The sequence below is a fragment of the Balaenoptera ricei genome, chromosome 11 (genome assembly GCF_028023285.1).
Source record: "Balaenoptera ricei isolate mBalRic1 chromosome 11, mBalRic1.hap2, whole genome shotgun sequence".
NCBI lineage: Eukaryota > Metazoa > Chordata > Mammalia > Artiodactyla > Balaenopteridae > Balaenoptera > Balaenoptera ricei.
Genome location: NC_082649.1, coordinates 86,397,318 through 86,414,270, shown reverse-complemented (window position 1 = coordinate 86,414,270; position 16,953 = coordinate 86,397,318). Strand labels below are relative to the sequence as shown.

Below are 16,953 nucleotides of genomic sequence, written 5' to 3'. Positions count from 1 at the left end.
ATGGTCTTCACAGGACCACTCTGTGGTAGCTGCTCTTATTATTTCCAATGAACAGAAAGAAAATTGAGACAGAGAAGCTAAGTAAATTGCTCAAAATCACACAGCTGGAAACGGGCAGAGATGAGATTCAAAATCAGTACATTTAGCTGAAAGTCCATGCTTTGCCAGGGATATATATGTTTGTTTTTTAAGTGAGTTTGCTTAATAAAAAATTTAAGAAAGGTAAGTCTATGGATATGAAATAAAATCATACAAGCTGTAGGCCAATGTCTGATGTTCAGGTAACAGTTTGGGAGGGCGGGGAGCTAGAGATTAAAGATCCTCATAGACTGTGAAGTGAATGTTTATTAACAGGTCAGAAACTTGGGTTAAAGTCCTGGTACAGACCCCCTGAGGTGAAAAGCCCCAGCTTTCAACTTACCTGCTTTCTGTGTGGCCCAGAAAATTCTCTTGTTCAGATACGAAATCTTCCTACTTGTACACGTTTTTAAGACATCACACAATCACATGTCTATGGGAAATATAAATGATTCAACTAACTCTGAAAAAGAAAAGGCTCAATTATTGTATATTACAATTTAAGGGGAAAAAAAATCATGCCTAAGAAAAAGCTGACAATCAGATCAGAAATGTTATGGGAAGTTTCTTGCTCATTTTCTCCAGAGGTTAAACCAGATGATTTTTTTTTTTAAAGGGCAGAAGTTTAAGGTCTAGCTAGGGAATAAAGACATGTTTTGTCTGACACTTCCCAATTCAAATCCAACATTTATCAAATGATTCTTAAGTACTGTATTTAAAAAAAAAAAAAAAAACAGCCAGAAGCTGGCAACCTGGGTATATTAAGCTTTCATTATCACAAATTTGTATTTTAAAAACCCAATACCTTTTTCGTAAATATGCAAGAGTTTCTCTGACAATTTCTCTCTTTGTAAAGCGACCTCTCACTGAAACATTTAAAATAAAACTCCTATATCTAAAATGAATTCTTGGCATTTGGGACTTTTAAAACTCCCTAAATTCAGAGGGGGGAAAAGCTGCATAATTATAGTTCATCTCAGTGCAAGTCATAAAGTAATCAAAAATCTTTAAAACCAAAAAGTAGTATCTTAGAGTGGCATTTAAAACAAAAAAAGTACTTACTGGCATCTAAAAATTTTTCATGCAATTTGTTATTCATTAAATCAGAAGAAAATGTGTGCTCCTATTTTTTGATAAAGCAAAAAATATTCAAAATTGGCATTAACTAAACACAATTGGCCACCACTAAGTGAAAAACCAAATGCTTTAATGAGGCTATCAAGAACAACAGTTCAGTTATTTCATTGGATACATTAATATCGATCCATAATATACAGTGCTATGGACCATACAGAAATTATTGCTGCATCCAACAGCAGGTGACTAGTATTAACATTACAGTACCAAGCGTCCGCAAGAGACAGTCATTTGTCATTTTTTTTTCAAGAAATAGGGTTTTTTTTATATACTGTTATCAACATCAACGTTTCCCCAGTGCATTTAAAAAAAATATTAGTAAGTGCATTCCTTTGTGCTTTATTTTATATCTTTTAACTTCCTATGTATTTTATTTGTTCTTATTGCTTTAGTATTTTAAAACAACCAGAAAGAACTTTGTCATCCTATGTATGACCAGGTTGGTTGTATGGTTTTTTGGCAAAGTCAGAAGATTTGGTATTTCCATTGCCATACCCCAGAGGCAGGTGGACAAGTTTGGCATTTTGGTCACTCCATATGGAGGCCCAACCCCAAGTCACAATTCTGCACCCAGGGATGGGGGGAGTGGTGTGGACCATTCTTCTTGTCACAGACAGTGAGCTCAAACCACCGCCTCTTGGCTTAGCTAGTCTCTAAAACGCATCCACACTCTATTTGGCAAAAAAGAAATAAATAAAACCGCCCCAGAGATTGCAGCGTTCTCCTGAGCTTGCTCACCTGCCCCCTCCCAGAAATTGTCTGTTAAGAAGAAGGGGATGGAGAAGCAGGCAATGGTGAGCTCAGGAGCTGCGAGCATCAGGGCAGTGGTACAAGATGCCATGCTTTCTTTCAACAAAGCTTTCTATAAGGTGGCTTAACCGTGGCCAAATTCCCTGGGCCATGGGTGAGTCAAACCTGCTCTATTTTTAAGAACTCTCTAAATCAGCTAAGGAAAACCAGCATCATACCATCGCGATCTTCGACTTTTGCGCCCAGCTCCCCTTCCCCCATATAAATATGAAGAGAAAAATAGACACTGCTATGATTGTATCAATGAACACTATGGTACAATTAGCTGTTCATGCAGATTTGCATCACTATTCTAGGAAAAGAGCTGTACAATTAAGGGGGTTGAAAGAATGGGAACTAATTTTCCCTAGCCCCTTAAGTCATAAAGCTGTAAAACTGATAGCATCATCAACGTTTCCAAGGATTCTCATTGCCCACCGTGCATGGTAACTATGCGGTTGATTATTTTCACGTAAGCCATCCATTCATACATCTGACAGTCCTTCTCTCTGAACCCTCCAATACCCATCACCAATTCACAGTTGACATTTAAACTGTTTTTCTTTAAAAAAGCACACACACACAAAAAAATACCTCCTGAATAAGGTTTCCTGATGAAAGAAGTTGGCACTCTGTCACTAAAATATATTTCATATTAAAAATATATGAAGGAAAATTGGAAGCTCTTATATTGTCTACATAGGCACCATGCTACACGTTCCTCTTGATTATAGATACCATCTTGAAACTTTCTCTTACATTACAGTTCAGTCAGTGCTAGGGACTACTGCTATATTTAAGGCACTTCATTCTGAATGGATATGCTTTATGCCACTTGCTATTCAACTGTAGGCTGCTACTGAGAAACTCCATTCAACAGCCTGCCTCTTAACACCATTTGTCATCTGTATAAAACATCTAGGCCTGATAGAATATATGTAACACTACTGTTATTGCATAGGACTATACAAGTAGATAATGCACTGAAACTAACTTTATAACATTGCTGTTTGTTAAAACATTGTTATCAAGTAACAGTAATTGGCCAATACAGTATTTCTCTCCTTAAAAACCATTCAGCAGGTTTGCTGAAATAAACCCCAATTTAAATGACCATAACGGGCATATTAACGCTATGGTTATCATTCTCCAAGGATATTGCTAGTTTAATATCACTAAAAATAAATATGTAAGTTGTTTCTCTCTAGAAAGCCGGTTTTAGCCTATTTATACTACAGCTTAAATGTGTGGAAAATAGTTCTGAGGGAGACTGTAATATACAAAATATTCACAAAGCTCTCTTTAAACGCAAGACCTTGCATAAAAGTTTTCTTTCATGTGTGTACAAAGAATGCGGAAAACCACCAGTGAGTTGTAAAAATATCGAAAACTTGCCATTTTAAGATGCATATTCTTACAAATTAATACAAACATATTGAAAAGAACAATGATAATAAAGAATCTGTACAAATCAAATGAACAGTAAAACATAATTTAAAAATAAAAATAGTAAAGCCAATTAGAAATGTGCCCAGTTTGGTTTTCTTATCAAAAGCGAAATTGAAGAGGAAAAAAAAAAAAAGAGGAAATCTTTCAGTGCTCCTCAACATTTTACTTTGAGAGGACATTAATTTCCATTTCAAAATAAAATATATCTTATGAAAAATTGAATCACACTCCCTGATGAGGAAAACTGTAACAGAGCACAGAATGAATGAGAACAAGATGAGACCCCATGTTTCAGAGCCTTGGTCTATATCTCCCTTCAATTTCAGTTGCACCTAAGGTATCAGTTACATTTTCTAACCAGACAATACACATGAAAATGGTTGCATTTTTTTTTCTTTTATGGAATATAGTATTTCTTTAAATAGTTTGCAGTATAAAGACTAAATGATGCTAAAAGGGTACTGTATCTTTAAGGCAGTACCAATGAATCAATACATTTACAAAATGGAAAAGTGTTAGTATGGATTTCTTTTTCTTCTTTTCTTCCCCACCCTCCTCCTCTCTCTCTTTCTCTTTTTTTTTCGTTGCTTTACATTCTTTCAATTAAACTTTACATTTCATTTCCAAGGAAGTCACAGGCATGCAAAGAGCAAACCAAGTTTCCCCTGAATAAAAATGGACAGAAATTTCTCTGATGCAAAAATCCTCTTGCTCTGAAAGCCAAAATCTGGGGTGAATTCAGTTCACAGATACTGTACACTACCATACAGTACTTTGGAGGCATTTGTAGTTGTAAAATAGAATATACAAGTCTGTTTCACAAAATTCTAAAAATAAAATATATCCTGGGCTATTGATAAAGCATGAAAAAAAATTTTTTCATATTAAAGGAAAATGATCAAGAAAACCCCTTCAGGTAAATTATTAAATCTGCTAATCAAGAAAGGGAGCAGTTTGTGAGAATGCAGAGCAGGGAGAACCTGCTAGCAAGCGTGCTCGGTTTCTTCCATGCTCACGCTGCTCCTTCGGCTGCTGGTTTTGGATGCCCCAGGGGACACCGAGGAAAGAAGTGGATCAGTTATGCCAACAGGAGAGAGAGTATCGTCCATGAGGATGTCTTCCAGTTTGGATCCCATTTTCGTGGGAACGCTATAGGCTTGGCTGCTCTCGGTCCCAGCTCCAAAGTTGTTGTTGAAGGTGATGGTGCCGTCTGTGAGATCCAGGGTCGTTGTACATGTTAGGTCTGCGTGCTGTTGGAGGAGGTCTTGGCTGCAGTTCTCAAGAGCGGGTTCCTGCTTGATGATCCGACTCACCAAATCTGGAGAGCAGAGACCCGTGGATGGAATAAGGGAAAGTCCATGAGCTCGAGCCTGCATTTCAAGTTCCTAAAAGTAAAATAAAAATCAGAAACTTAAAGAGGTGGTGCACAGAGGATTGTAGGACAGTGAAACTACTGTTCAATACATGATACTATAATGACGGTTACATGTCGTTATGCATTCGTCCAAACTCAGAAGGTGTGCAACGCCAACAGTGAACCCTAATGTCAAGTAGGGACTTTGGGTGATAATGATGTGTCACTATAGGTTCATCTAGTGTTGAAATGCCCCACTCTGGTGGGGATATTAATATTGGGGGAGGCTATATACGTGTGGGAGCAGGAGGTATACGGGAACTCTCCACACCTTCGGCTCAATTTTGCTCTGAACATGAAATTGCTTTAAAAAGTATTTTAAAAATATCAGGGACTTCCCTGGTAGCGCAGTGGTTAAGAATCCGCCTGCCAGTGCAGGGGACACGGGTTCGATCCCTGGTCCGGGGAGATCCCACGTGCTGCGGAGCAACTAAGCCCGTGCGTCGCAGCTACTGAGCATGCGCTCTAGAGCTCGTGAGCCACAACCACTGAGCCCGTGCTCTGCAACTACCGAAGCCCGCACGCCTACAGCCCATGCTCTGCAACAAGAGAAGCCACCGCAAGGAGCAGCCCACGCACCGCAACTAGAGAAAGCCCGCGCGCAGCAACAAAGACCCGACGCAGCCAAACATAAATAATAAATTAATTAATTAATTAAAAAAAATCATACGTTTGCAAAAAAATAAATGGTGAAAATAAAATTTTTTTGCTCTTTCAAATTAATAAACAGCGTATTTCTTAAAGTACGTAGAGTATCACTGGTAATACAGTAAATGATTTTTAGGTGGTATATGGATTTTATTATGTATGAAATACAGAGACGGTTTCTCATAGATGTTAATGTTAACAGGGAGGATAAGTTAAAAAATGTAAAAATAAAATGTCAAAATGTGACCTGATTGAAGGAAAATAATCAGTAGATAGTACAGGTCTACGGTCCCTACACTGTGCAGAGATATCTACGGGTACTATAATGAACTCCCAGGACACTGGGGATATTTTTAAAGTTTCAAGGGGAATGCACCCTACTGTGAGAATGATCAAACTCAAGACAGTTTTACAGTTTTAGTATTAGGTTGTGTTACATTGTTTCCATCACATCATATCAACACAAAGCCGGGTCTCAGGTAGTTGCTGTGATTAAAAAAAAAAAAAAAAAAGAAAAAAAGAAAAAACCAACTCCTGCATGAACATCAGTGTGGAATAGGAAACGAGGGTGGCAGTGTCCAGTCTGACTCCAGGGTTGGAGGAGCTGTGCAGTGCCTCACAGGCACACATATCTCACTAGTAAGTAACGTGGTTATTTAAAAATAAAATTAAAATGCGATTTTTCTTTCAATTTATATGTTTTATATTTTCAAATGGCTACTAAGTTGTTAGCACCTAACAAGGAAATGGTAGGAATTTTTTTGGTCTAAGGTGCAATGAAAAAGTTACTAAGATATTAAGGGCACTGGGAACTAATAACGATTGCACAGTAATGGCAAAAGTGATGAAAATTCCATACAAGTAACTGAAGTTTGGGATGCATCATTTAACCCATCTCACCAAGGCAAAGGGAGTTTTGTTTTTTTTTTTTTAAATTCCACAAGAAAGTCCTCAATCTGTTCCTACACTTTCTTCACATCCTTCCTATTATGGACTGAATTGTGTCCCCTCCCCAAAATCCTATGTTGAAATCCTAACCTCCAGGACCTCAGAATGTGACTGTACATGGAGATAGTGTCTTTCAAGAGGTGATTAGGTTAAAATGAGATCCTTAGGGTAGGTCCTCATCTAATATCGGTGAGGGGAGATGAGGACGCAGACACACACATAGGAAAAGCCACAAGAATGGGAAAACACAGGGAAAAGGTGGCCTAGGAGAGAAGCCACAGAAAAACCAACACTGCCCACACCTTGATCTTGGATTTCTAGTCTCCAGAACTGGGAGAAAATAAATCTCTGTTGTGTAAGCTGTCTAGTCTGTGGTATTCGTAATGGCAGCCCTAGGTGCCTAATTCACTTCCTGAGTGTCAGAGACTTGCCCCAGTGCCTCATTTCAAATACCTTCCAAACAAGCTCTTTTCCTTTTCCCTTTCTGAGTATGCCTAGACCACCCTCCTACAATGAACCGTAAAGACCCCAATTGATCCTGAAGAGCAATTTGCTTCTACAAGCCAATGCCATCTTCCTATAGTTTGTGGTACAATAAAAATAACAGAATAAACATTTGAAGCAAGTCACCTTGCGTCATGAGAGGGGGAAATGTACTCTCCAACAGGACACAACCTTTCAACCTTTGCCCACAAGCCTAGAAACACATGTTCCTGAAAAGTTGTGTTCAGCCTGTATTAAAGGATGTTTGATTAGCAAGGTCTTCCTCGAGATGCAGTACAAGAGATGGGAGGCTGAGATGTCACACCAGTATCTGCATGTTCCTTCACACAGTCTCCAGACACGCAAGTCTCCTTGGGCATCATTTCAAAGCCCTGGGCTGCTTAATAAAATGGCAGTCCCAGTGACAGTAAGGCTTCATGCTCTTTATTCTGTGAACAGTTTTGCATGTATCACTTAGGGTGAAAATGAAAGGAACCCCTTAGGCCCAAGCTGAGCACATGCACAACTGTAAACCTACGCCCACGTAATAAGAACAGCGCTCTCACACGTGTAGTGTGTCATAAATAAAAAAAGAGTTGGGTTAAGAGAGGCATCCATCTTCACTCTAATCTTTTGTTGTTTAATTTAAAATGTTTACCAGCTGAATAAAGTGTTACTTAGATTGCTAGATAATGCGATAGATCTCACCTAGAGAACTCAGGCTCATTGCACAGCACAGCTTTCCTAATTAATAATGTTTTCCATGATACACAGAAGTTCTAAAGGCTGCTTCACTGACATTGGAAGAAACCCAAGACATCGTCACCATGCAACTTCCAATTCATATTTTTCACGGTATTCGTATTTCACACGAATATATACGTTTGAAACCTTAAAACAAAACCTAGCCTGTCTTTCAAAACAGTTATTATATTTTATTATTTGTATAAAGAAATGACGCATTAGTACGAGTTGCTTTTATAAATAGGTATATATACTAAGTACAAGAGACTAAAGACCCGTGGCTGATTACTGAAGAGATGGAACATAAAACCAGCAGCAAAAGCCAAAAAAGGAGAAAGCAGGGAAGGGGGATTTTCAAGTGACACATAACCTCTGTTTCACTACCAAGATTCCAAAAGGCACCCCCTAGAGGAGAACCACCTTCTGTCTCTCTGACCCAGGGCTGAAGATCACTGCCATGACATGAGAGATGTGACATCTAGAAATGTCCACAGTGTTGTGGGGTATTAACAAGCTTGGAAACCAGAAGTCAACGACTCTGTTAAATAAGTTCAACATCGGGGAATAACCACCACCAGGCAGTCTCTAAAGTGCCATACTCTACGCTGCCACTCCATCATTAGTTGCATTGGAAACCTGAAAATCAACCATTGCTCTATGGCGAAACTGGGTACAAGTGGGTCCATCTACTTAAGAAGAAGACACAACGTCATCGACCCTTACGGGCTGGTTGTGTTCAAAGTCAGCAAGTAAATTAAAATAACCCTAGCCAACTCCTTTAGTCATTAGCAAGGAGTCAGTTTTTCTTTCTCTTCTTCAAGACAGTTCCAGAGGAAGTTGCATCTTTATATTCAGCATGAAAAGCCAAGTGATGACGAAGCACCAGGAGCTGATATGGCAGGGATCCCCCATCTCATGGTTACGTTGGTATGTACACTCCTTAAATGGAATGACAGATGAATTACATGTATAATTAAAATTAGTATCTCTCCCTTTAAGAGTGTGTAAGCTAAAGATACATATGGGATAACTTCATTATCTGTAACTATTTCTAAAATTTATACCCTGATGATAAGATCTTCTGGGTGTCCCAGGTTCCCTATAAACATGAGCTTTGACCATGGACTGCACCCCACTCAATACTAAGGTATCTTTGTATTTAACAACTACTCTCAATTCTCATGATTTGTAGTAGTTATGGCTATGGACTGAAGTCTATGCCCCCCAAAGTTTATATGCTGAAACCTAATTCCCAATGTGATGGTATTTGGAGGTAGGGCTTTGGGAGGTGATTAGGTCACAAGCGGGAGGCCTTCATGAATGGGATAAGGGTCCTTATGAAAGAGACCCCAGAGAGGTCCTTCACCCCTTTTGCCCTGTAAAGTTACAGCAAGAAGACAGCTATCTATGAACTAAGAAGCAGGCCCTCATCACACAACGAATCTGCCAGTACCTTGATCATAGATTTCCCAGCCTCCAGAACTGTGAAAAATAAATGCTTGTTGTGTAAGCCACCCAGTCTATGGTGTTTTTGTCACAGGAGCATGAATGGCCAAAGACGTGCTACAGAGTTGCTATGAACACTGAATTAGTGAATGCCAAACCATTGTTCCTGGAGGAAACAGAGGATTAGGGTCCTGCAAGCATCTGCGCACAACATTTCACCAACCAATCAACATGTAACTTTGTTTTATGCGTGTTTCTGTTTAAAGTCACCTTGTTAACTACATATCATTGATTCATTAATATTAAACTCAAGGCCAACAGGACCACAACTCATGCCTGAATGAAACTTCTCTCCATAAGGCACATCACAGCCTTCCTGTGCTTAGGAAGATGCGAAAGCATTTCAGGGCCATGCTCAGAGGCCACTTTAAACAGCAAATCACCCAAAAAACCCACAAAAATGTGAAACACATGGCACTAAATAGACAGCAAAAAAGGACACTTGTTTCAGTATGAGTTGAAACAAGAAGACAGAGCATCGCCTTGCCCAACCTTAACTAGGAGCAAACGCACCAGCCAAGTCACATTTGCCATGCTGCACATGTCTGCAAATGAGTGTGAAAGTGCCACAAGTGTCGATTTGGGGGTTTCAAATAAATTTTTACGAGGAAACAAAAATCACAAAGCGGAATCCACAAATAATGAGTACAGACTGTATTAGGATCACATAAATCAACTCCCTCATGGCTCATTATACTTCTTCTCCCATCTTCAAGTCACTAACATGTAGTCACCTTCACCCTGCACACGCCTGGTACCTGTATTCTGAGTAACAAGTGCCGGTTGGCGTGCTCCAGCTTCTTCTGTCTGTTTTCAAGCTCTTTAGCACGTTGCTGTTCCCGTTGCAACTTCCGGATATAGTCCACAGATGCTTTTAAAATGGTTCCCTTGTTCCAGCGCATGTCTCTGGGATGAAAATGGAAGGAAACAGACTGTTTTAGGATTGGAGGCTCCATGAAAATTCAATATTCAGAGCATTCAGTTTCTAAAGATGAGATAACAATTAGGAGTTGAGAATCGCTATCATTCATTGAGTGCTGGCAACGCGCTGGACACCGTCCACCCATAACTTCTACGTTACCTTCTTTTACCCGGACAGGCACCTGGAGTCAGAGGGACGTTGTGCACGTGTTGAATCAGAGATGATTCAACTTGCCTTCAGTCCCAGAGCTACGTGAAGGTGGAGTCAGGACTTAAATTTAGGTCTGCTGATGACAAAGTCAATACTCTTAAACACTATATTCAGTAGTTATAGATTTCTAGGACTATAAAAGTTAACTCACTCAGATAGAATAAGTTATGATTAAAAAAAAAATTCTGTGAGATCCCACTACTTGATTGTATGCGGCATAAAAATGGCATCCTTGGGTTTTATCATGAATATTCCCATGAATATCAACCTCTCTCCGATCTCCACCTCCTCATCTACAAAACAGTGATACCATGCTTGTATGAGCAGGCTCATAGGTATGTTGTTAGAATCAAAGGAGGCACTTTCTATGAATATGCTGGGAAAAGTTTAGAATGCAGTTCAAACAATGGAGCGGGCATTGTGTTAAGGACTTAACGTGGTAATTACCATAGCTATCTTTAAACAGCATTTACTGCATGACAGGTACTTTTCAAAGTGCTTTACAGCTCATTTAACCATAACAACCTTAATCGGTAGGCACTAATATTATCCCCATGTTACAGACTGGAAAACAAAGGCACAGAGAGGTTAAGTAATTTGCCCAAAGTCACACAGCCTGGAAGTGGTACAGCCAGGAAGCCTGAAGAATCTGGTGCCAGACCCCATGCCCTAAACTACTCTTCCTCTTATGTGACTGAGTGCTCAAAACAACTAGACTAGGTAGGAATATTCTGATCCTCCTTCCCCCTTTTTTTTTAACAGATGAGAAAAATGAAATATGAGAATTCTTCCCCAAGACAGACATCTAGTAGGGGACTGTTTTGGAATTCAAACCCAGGTAGCCTGAGCTTGGTGCCTTTCAGTTTTTAAACACTATAGCGCTACTGTATTCCTATATGAGAACATTAAGAATGCCATTAAAATGTAGGTAAAAATGACTTGAAAAGTCTAGAGCACCCCAGAAAACAATTATAGAATAGAATTATAGCTAATAGTAATATTTTTATAGTGCTTTAAATTAACCTGAGCTCTTTTATAGAAAATATTCATGATGTTAATGACAATGATGAAAACAAAAACAATTTAATGTATGGAAAACCTCCTACCCCATAACCTATAGCTGCTAAAAGGAGATCGGAAGTATCAGCTGGGACGTGTGAATGGAGGGCCATTAAAACAAGCCACCAAGTAATTGATCCTCATATGGGTTAGACGACGAACAAAACAGAAGCTCTCCCATGGGATGCTGAATTACAGCCCCCAGAGAATTCCCAGGGGTTGATCCCTGGGGTCTGGGCACCAAAGATGGCAACCCAGGGAGGTGTCCTGAGATACTCAGAGTGAGCACAAAGGCAACCCGCTTAATGTTCAGGGCTAAGAAGAGAATAACAGAAACTTCAGCCGCCAGAGAGAAATAAAATTATAATGAAAGATGCCTTCACTAGGCCAGTAAGGTGAGAGACCAGTACTGAAACACGCAAGCAGCCACTCCGTTTTTAAGAAGAGACTATTCCAACCAATTTTCTTGGGTTTTACTTCCTTGTGAGACCCAATTAATCAATTATGCTTTGGGGTTTCCAAACTTTTTTTTTTTTTGCAACGAGAGCGACCCTTTTTTTACACAGAAGTGTAAACAGATCCCTAATATATAAGTCAATAAAAGCAGATCTACTCTAGGGCAGGAGAGGGGATGGGGCCGAGACCGTGATCAGCTAGACTATGTCTCTATAGCAGCCCCAAAGTCTGTTCCAGAAACCTGGTATAGGAAACCCCCCATACAGATTGCAGTCCATTTCAGCTTGAAACAATGCCTACAATTAAAGATTGTTATCAGTTCAGATGATAAACACACAAGTATTCTGATACAACAGAGAAAGAAGATATGCAAATAGAGGCTTCCACTGCAGCCCCATAATTTCATAATATGTTGCTAAAGAGGTCCACGTGCTGCAGTTTAAAAGAATATGCTAAAAAGTGAAAGCTGATAAAGAATAGGAAAATGGGAATTCAATTTCAACTATCATGCAAGACTGACTATAGGAAATGAAGGTCACAGCCCCTTCGTAGGATGCATTTGTGCTGCAGAACTGAGATTTTTGAATGTTTTGAGTTTCAAAACAGCTTTCCTTGAAACCTGGGAAGGCGAAATGTTGATGATGGAGACTGCGCTTGAACATTCATCAAAACCACCTTAGAATGGGCAATGGTTTTATTTTATTTTGTCACAAATTCCCTGACAATAATGTGAATAGCAAATTTAATAAGCCTTGCATGAATAATGCTTGATTTCATCTTTACATTTTATTAGGTAGCTAAAAGGTCATATTCAAAGGCTAATTTCATAGACCGCCTGTGGGAGCCATTAAAATGTATACATCTTAGAGCCCCTTACTTCAAATGGGCCAATTTCTAATGGATAAAAATTGTGTATTTGTTGTCCTATTTGCTGACACTGCTGGTAGGAAAATTATCTTTACAACCGTTATCTCTGAAAGAGTGGCATGAGAGACTGAAAGTTGAAATCCAAATTAGCTGACCTGTGCTTATAAGAGGATTAAAAATTACTTTTTCCTAGATTGGTAAAACAAAGGGCATGTAATTTTGGGGAAAAAAATTGACCTTCTGTCTGCTGAATATTGTTAAACTTGAAATCTCCAGTATCAGCTCTCCGTGCCTACAGATATTGTATGAGGTTGTTGGCAAACAAATAGCTAACAAATCTTGCTTTATCAGCTACTGAAATCTCTGTCCTGCATGAACTGATAAAAAGAATTTTTTTAGTAGTTCGGTGTTTAGTTGCCAAGGATTCTCAGATTTCAGGAAGTCACCTCCTCACATCCAAAGCTGAACAGCTCATGTCCAATAATACTTTTGAACAATTCAGTTCATTTCTCTTGAAATTTCAGTTTGATGAGACTAACCAAAAGAAAGGTGCAAGTATTCACAAATGGAACCAAAGGGAGAGGGGGTACTTCTTTAGTTTTTATAACTGTGTGCTTTTTTGCAACATATGAAAAAACATTAAGGTACGAAAAAATATACAATGCAATTGTACTCACGGATCATTTGACTTGGGAATCAAAGTACCTAGTTCCTTAATGCGGTCATTTATGTTAAATCTTCTTCTTCGTTCAACTTCAAGAAAAGAGCACAGGAAAGGGCTATTAGTAATGGTGACATGTACGCATTTAGCATATCTCATTAAAGGCATGTGCATATTAACTCTGCTGGGTCAGGACAACAGAAACTTGAATCCGTATTTCCTGGTTATTTTCCTAGTTCTGGTACTGAGGATAAAGCCCTTTTAAAAATGAGCTAGCTTTGTATAGAACTTTATCATTTACGAAGCCCAGAGGCTGTAATTTCTCATTTGACTCTAGTAACTCCTGAAATTGGAGTTACCATCCTCAGTTACAAATGACAAAACTACCTTGGTGATATTAGGGACCTGACAAGGACACCCAGCAATAAGTGGAGAACAGCCTGAACTCAACCCTGATCCTCCAGACCAGGGGCAGCAAGCTTTCTGCAAAGGGTCTGATTGTGAGTACTCTGTGGGCCAAATAGCAAAATTAAGCATATTATTAGGTACGTACACAGCAAGAGAGAAAACAGATTTCCACAAATTTTGTGTTAACAAAATTCAAAATGTACTAATATTAACTAGATACAATTTTTGTATCTATTTTACTAGCAAGAAACATTGGATGCTGAAATTTGGATTTTATATAATTTTCATATATCACAAAATATTATTCTTATTTTGATATTTTAAAGCCAGTCAAAAATGTAAAAAACATCCTTAGGCTACAGGTCATACAAAAACCCCTCCTCTAGCCCAGTATTGCCCAAGAGAAATATAATGCAAGTTTCATATGTAATTTTTAGTTTTCTAGTAGTCACATTAAATAAGTAAAAAGAAAGAGGTGTAATTTAATATATATATATATATATATATATTTTTTTTTTTTTTTTTAATTTATTTATGGCTGTGTTGGGTCTTCGTTTCTGTGCCAGGGCTTTTCTAGTTGCGGCAAGTGGGGGCCACTCTTCATCGCGGTGCGCGGGCCTCTCACTGTCACGGCCTCTCTTGTTGCGGAGCACAGGCTCCAGACGCGCAGGCTCAGTAATTGTGGCTCACGGGCCCAGCTGCTCCGTGGCATGTGGGATCCTCCCAGACCAGGGCTCGAACCCGTGTCCCCTGCATTGGCAGGCAGACTCTCAACCACTGCGCCACCAGGGAAGCCCTAATATTTTTATTAAACTCAATATATCCAAAATATTATAATTTCTACATGTAAACTATATAAAAATTTATAAATTAGATATTTAATATTCTTTTCTTTGTACTAACTTTTCAAAATCCAGTGTCTATTTTACACTTTCAGCATACCACGATTTGGACTAGTCACATTTCAAGTGCTCAATAGGCAGATGTGTCCAGGGGTTACAGTACTGAATAAAATAATCCTAGAAGTCAAGCATCTTTAACTATACCATGCATCCTAACAGCATTCTTCTTTTATAAATCCAGCTGTATGTTTAACTAAATTATGATCTTCTTACGGGAGGGTGAAATAGTAGGCATATGAGTTAATAAATGTTTTTCATTTACCTAGTCTGACAAATAAATTCCAAATAACTTAAAGTCTAATAAATTGGATTAAAGATATATTTTACTTTACACATATTAAAACCTAATATATATTTATATTTGACTCACTAATATTCTGCACACTTAGATAAATAATATTATTCACTACTTTCTCAATATATATTGCATTTTTTCTTAGCTGAGTGATTATTTCTATGATTAAATCAGTTATGTATAATACTGTCTTATTATCAGACTTTTATAAAATAGAAACAGTAAGTGATACTAAATGGCTCCAAAGAAGAAATTTTTGGACCTCTGATCTTCTAGCTAACTTCCCCCAAAACTCTGAAGCAGGACATGTTTTCTTACTTTTTCCAAGAATATGATAATCGTAAAAAAAAACAAACAATACTGAAACACATGAAATAAAAATCCCCGATGATCCAGATACCACCACTGTAAAATCTGTTATATATCCTTTGTGATTATTTTTATGCTCTAAGAATAAACACACACGTGGCCTAGATGTACGCCCAGGACACAGTTCTTAGGACTCTACTCAGTCTACATTCACTTCCTGGTGACCACATTTAGTCTCATGACTTTAAATACCACATATACACTGATGACTCCCATACTTGTATTTGCAACCCAGGCATCTCCCTGGAACTCCAGACTCATAAGTCTGACTACTAGATGTCTCCATATGGAGGTCCAACAGGCAGCCCCAGCATTCCAAACTTGAGCTCCTGGTCTTCCCCCCTCAAATAGCTCCACCCACGGGCTTTCTCAGCTCACTTACTGTAACTCCGTCCTTCCAGTTGCTTAGGCCAGAGCCTTGGCATCAATTCTGTACCTCTATTTCTTTAATCAATACATCCCACACTTGATCCATCATCAAAATCTGCTCGCTCTACCTTCGAAATATTTCCAGAACCGTCCACTTCAAACCTCCACTGCTACCTGAATAGAAGCCGCCATCATCTCTTGCCTGGATTATTGCAATCCTCCTGAGTGGTATCTCTGCTTCACCCATGCCCATCACTACCTACCCCCGTTAGTCTAACTACAACACAGAAGCTGTTAAAACATAAGTCAGAGCCTGTCAATCTCTTGCTGAAAACCCTCCAGTCGCCTCCCCTCTCACCTAGACAAACACCCAGTCCTCAAGGCGTCCTCCAAGGATCTGGGGGCTCCCATCTCTCTGACCTCGTTTCTACTCATCTCCCACTGTGACCACACTTTCTATGGTGACTCACCTGTGCTCCCCCCACCCTCAGCCTTATGGGCCTTGCTCTTCCTCAACCAAGCCAGACACACTACCCACTTTAGGACCTTCTCCTGTTGTTCCACCTGCCTGGAACACTCTTCCCGCAGATACGTGAATGGCTCGGCCCTCACCTCCCTCAGGTGAGGTGACTCAAATTTACCCATGAGCCTTCCCTGAGTACCTATTTAGAAGTGAACCACCACTTCCCATCCTGACCCCCTTGTCTGCAGTATGTCTCCTCAAAGAACTTTCTGCCACCTAACATCTACATACTTCTTTCTTCCATTCATTTATAGAGCTCTATACTATCTAAGATCTGCATACTTTTGTCTGTTTATTTATTTATATGTGTATTCATTGAGGCATTCCGAGTACCTATATGAGCCTAGCACACAGTAGGCCCCCAACAATGTATTGAATAAAGAATGACATTGTTAAAGCAGAATTACACTAAAAACCATTCTGCATCTATCTTTTCTCACTCGACAGCATATTGTTGACACCTTTCATCGTCAACATTTGTATGTACTGCATTTTATTTTTAATTCAGTGCCTACCCTCCCCAATTATAAAAGTGGTATGAGCTTGCAAAAATTTGCAAAACATGCAAAAGTGTATACAGAAAAAAGTAAAAGCAAACTCTTTACACCACCCAACATTTTTTGCCTGACGAAACTGTCAATGATAAGGCTGACTCCTAGATCTTCTTACACACACACACACACACACACACACACACACACACACAACCATACAGT

At 39.1% G+C, this 16,953-nt stretch overlaps 1 protein-coding gene across 6 annotated transcripts in view; it reads right to left on the bottom strand.

Moving 5' to 3' along the window:
* Window positions 1-1,264: 1,264 nt before the first annotated feature.
* Window positions 1,265-16,953, bottom strand: part of MITF (melanocyte inducing transcription factor) — a 225,593-nt gene continuing 209,904 nt past the window's right edge. For all 6 annotated transcript variants that reach the window (XM_059940171.1, XM_059940172.1, XM_059940167.1 and 3 more), the window contains 3 exons: window positions 13,388-13,463; window positions 9,955-10,102; window positions 1,265-4,838 (listed from right to left, as the gene is read on the bottom strand). In XM_059940171.1, coding sequence (XP_059796154.1) covers window positions 4,437-4,838; window positions 9,955-10,102; window positions 13,388-13,463 — 626 coding nt within the window. In that variant the 3' untranslated portion in view covers window positions 1,265-4,436. The remainder of the gene's footprint in view (window positions 4,839-9,954; window positions 10,103-13,387; window positions 13,464-16,953) is intronic.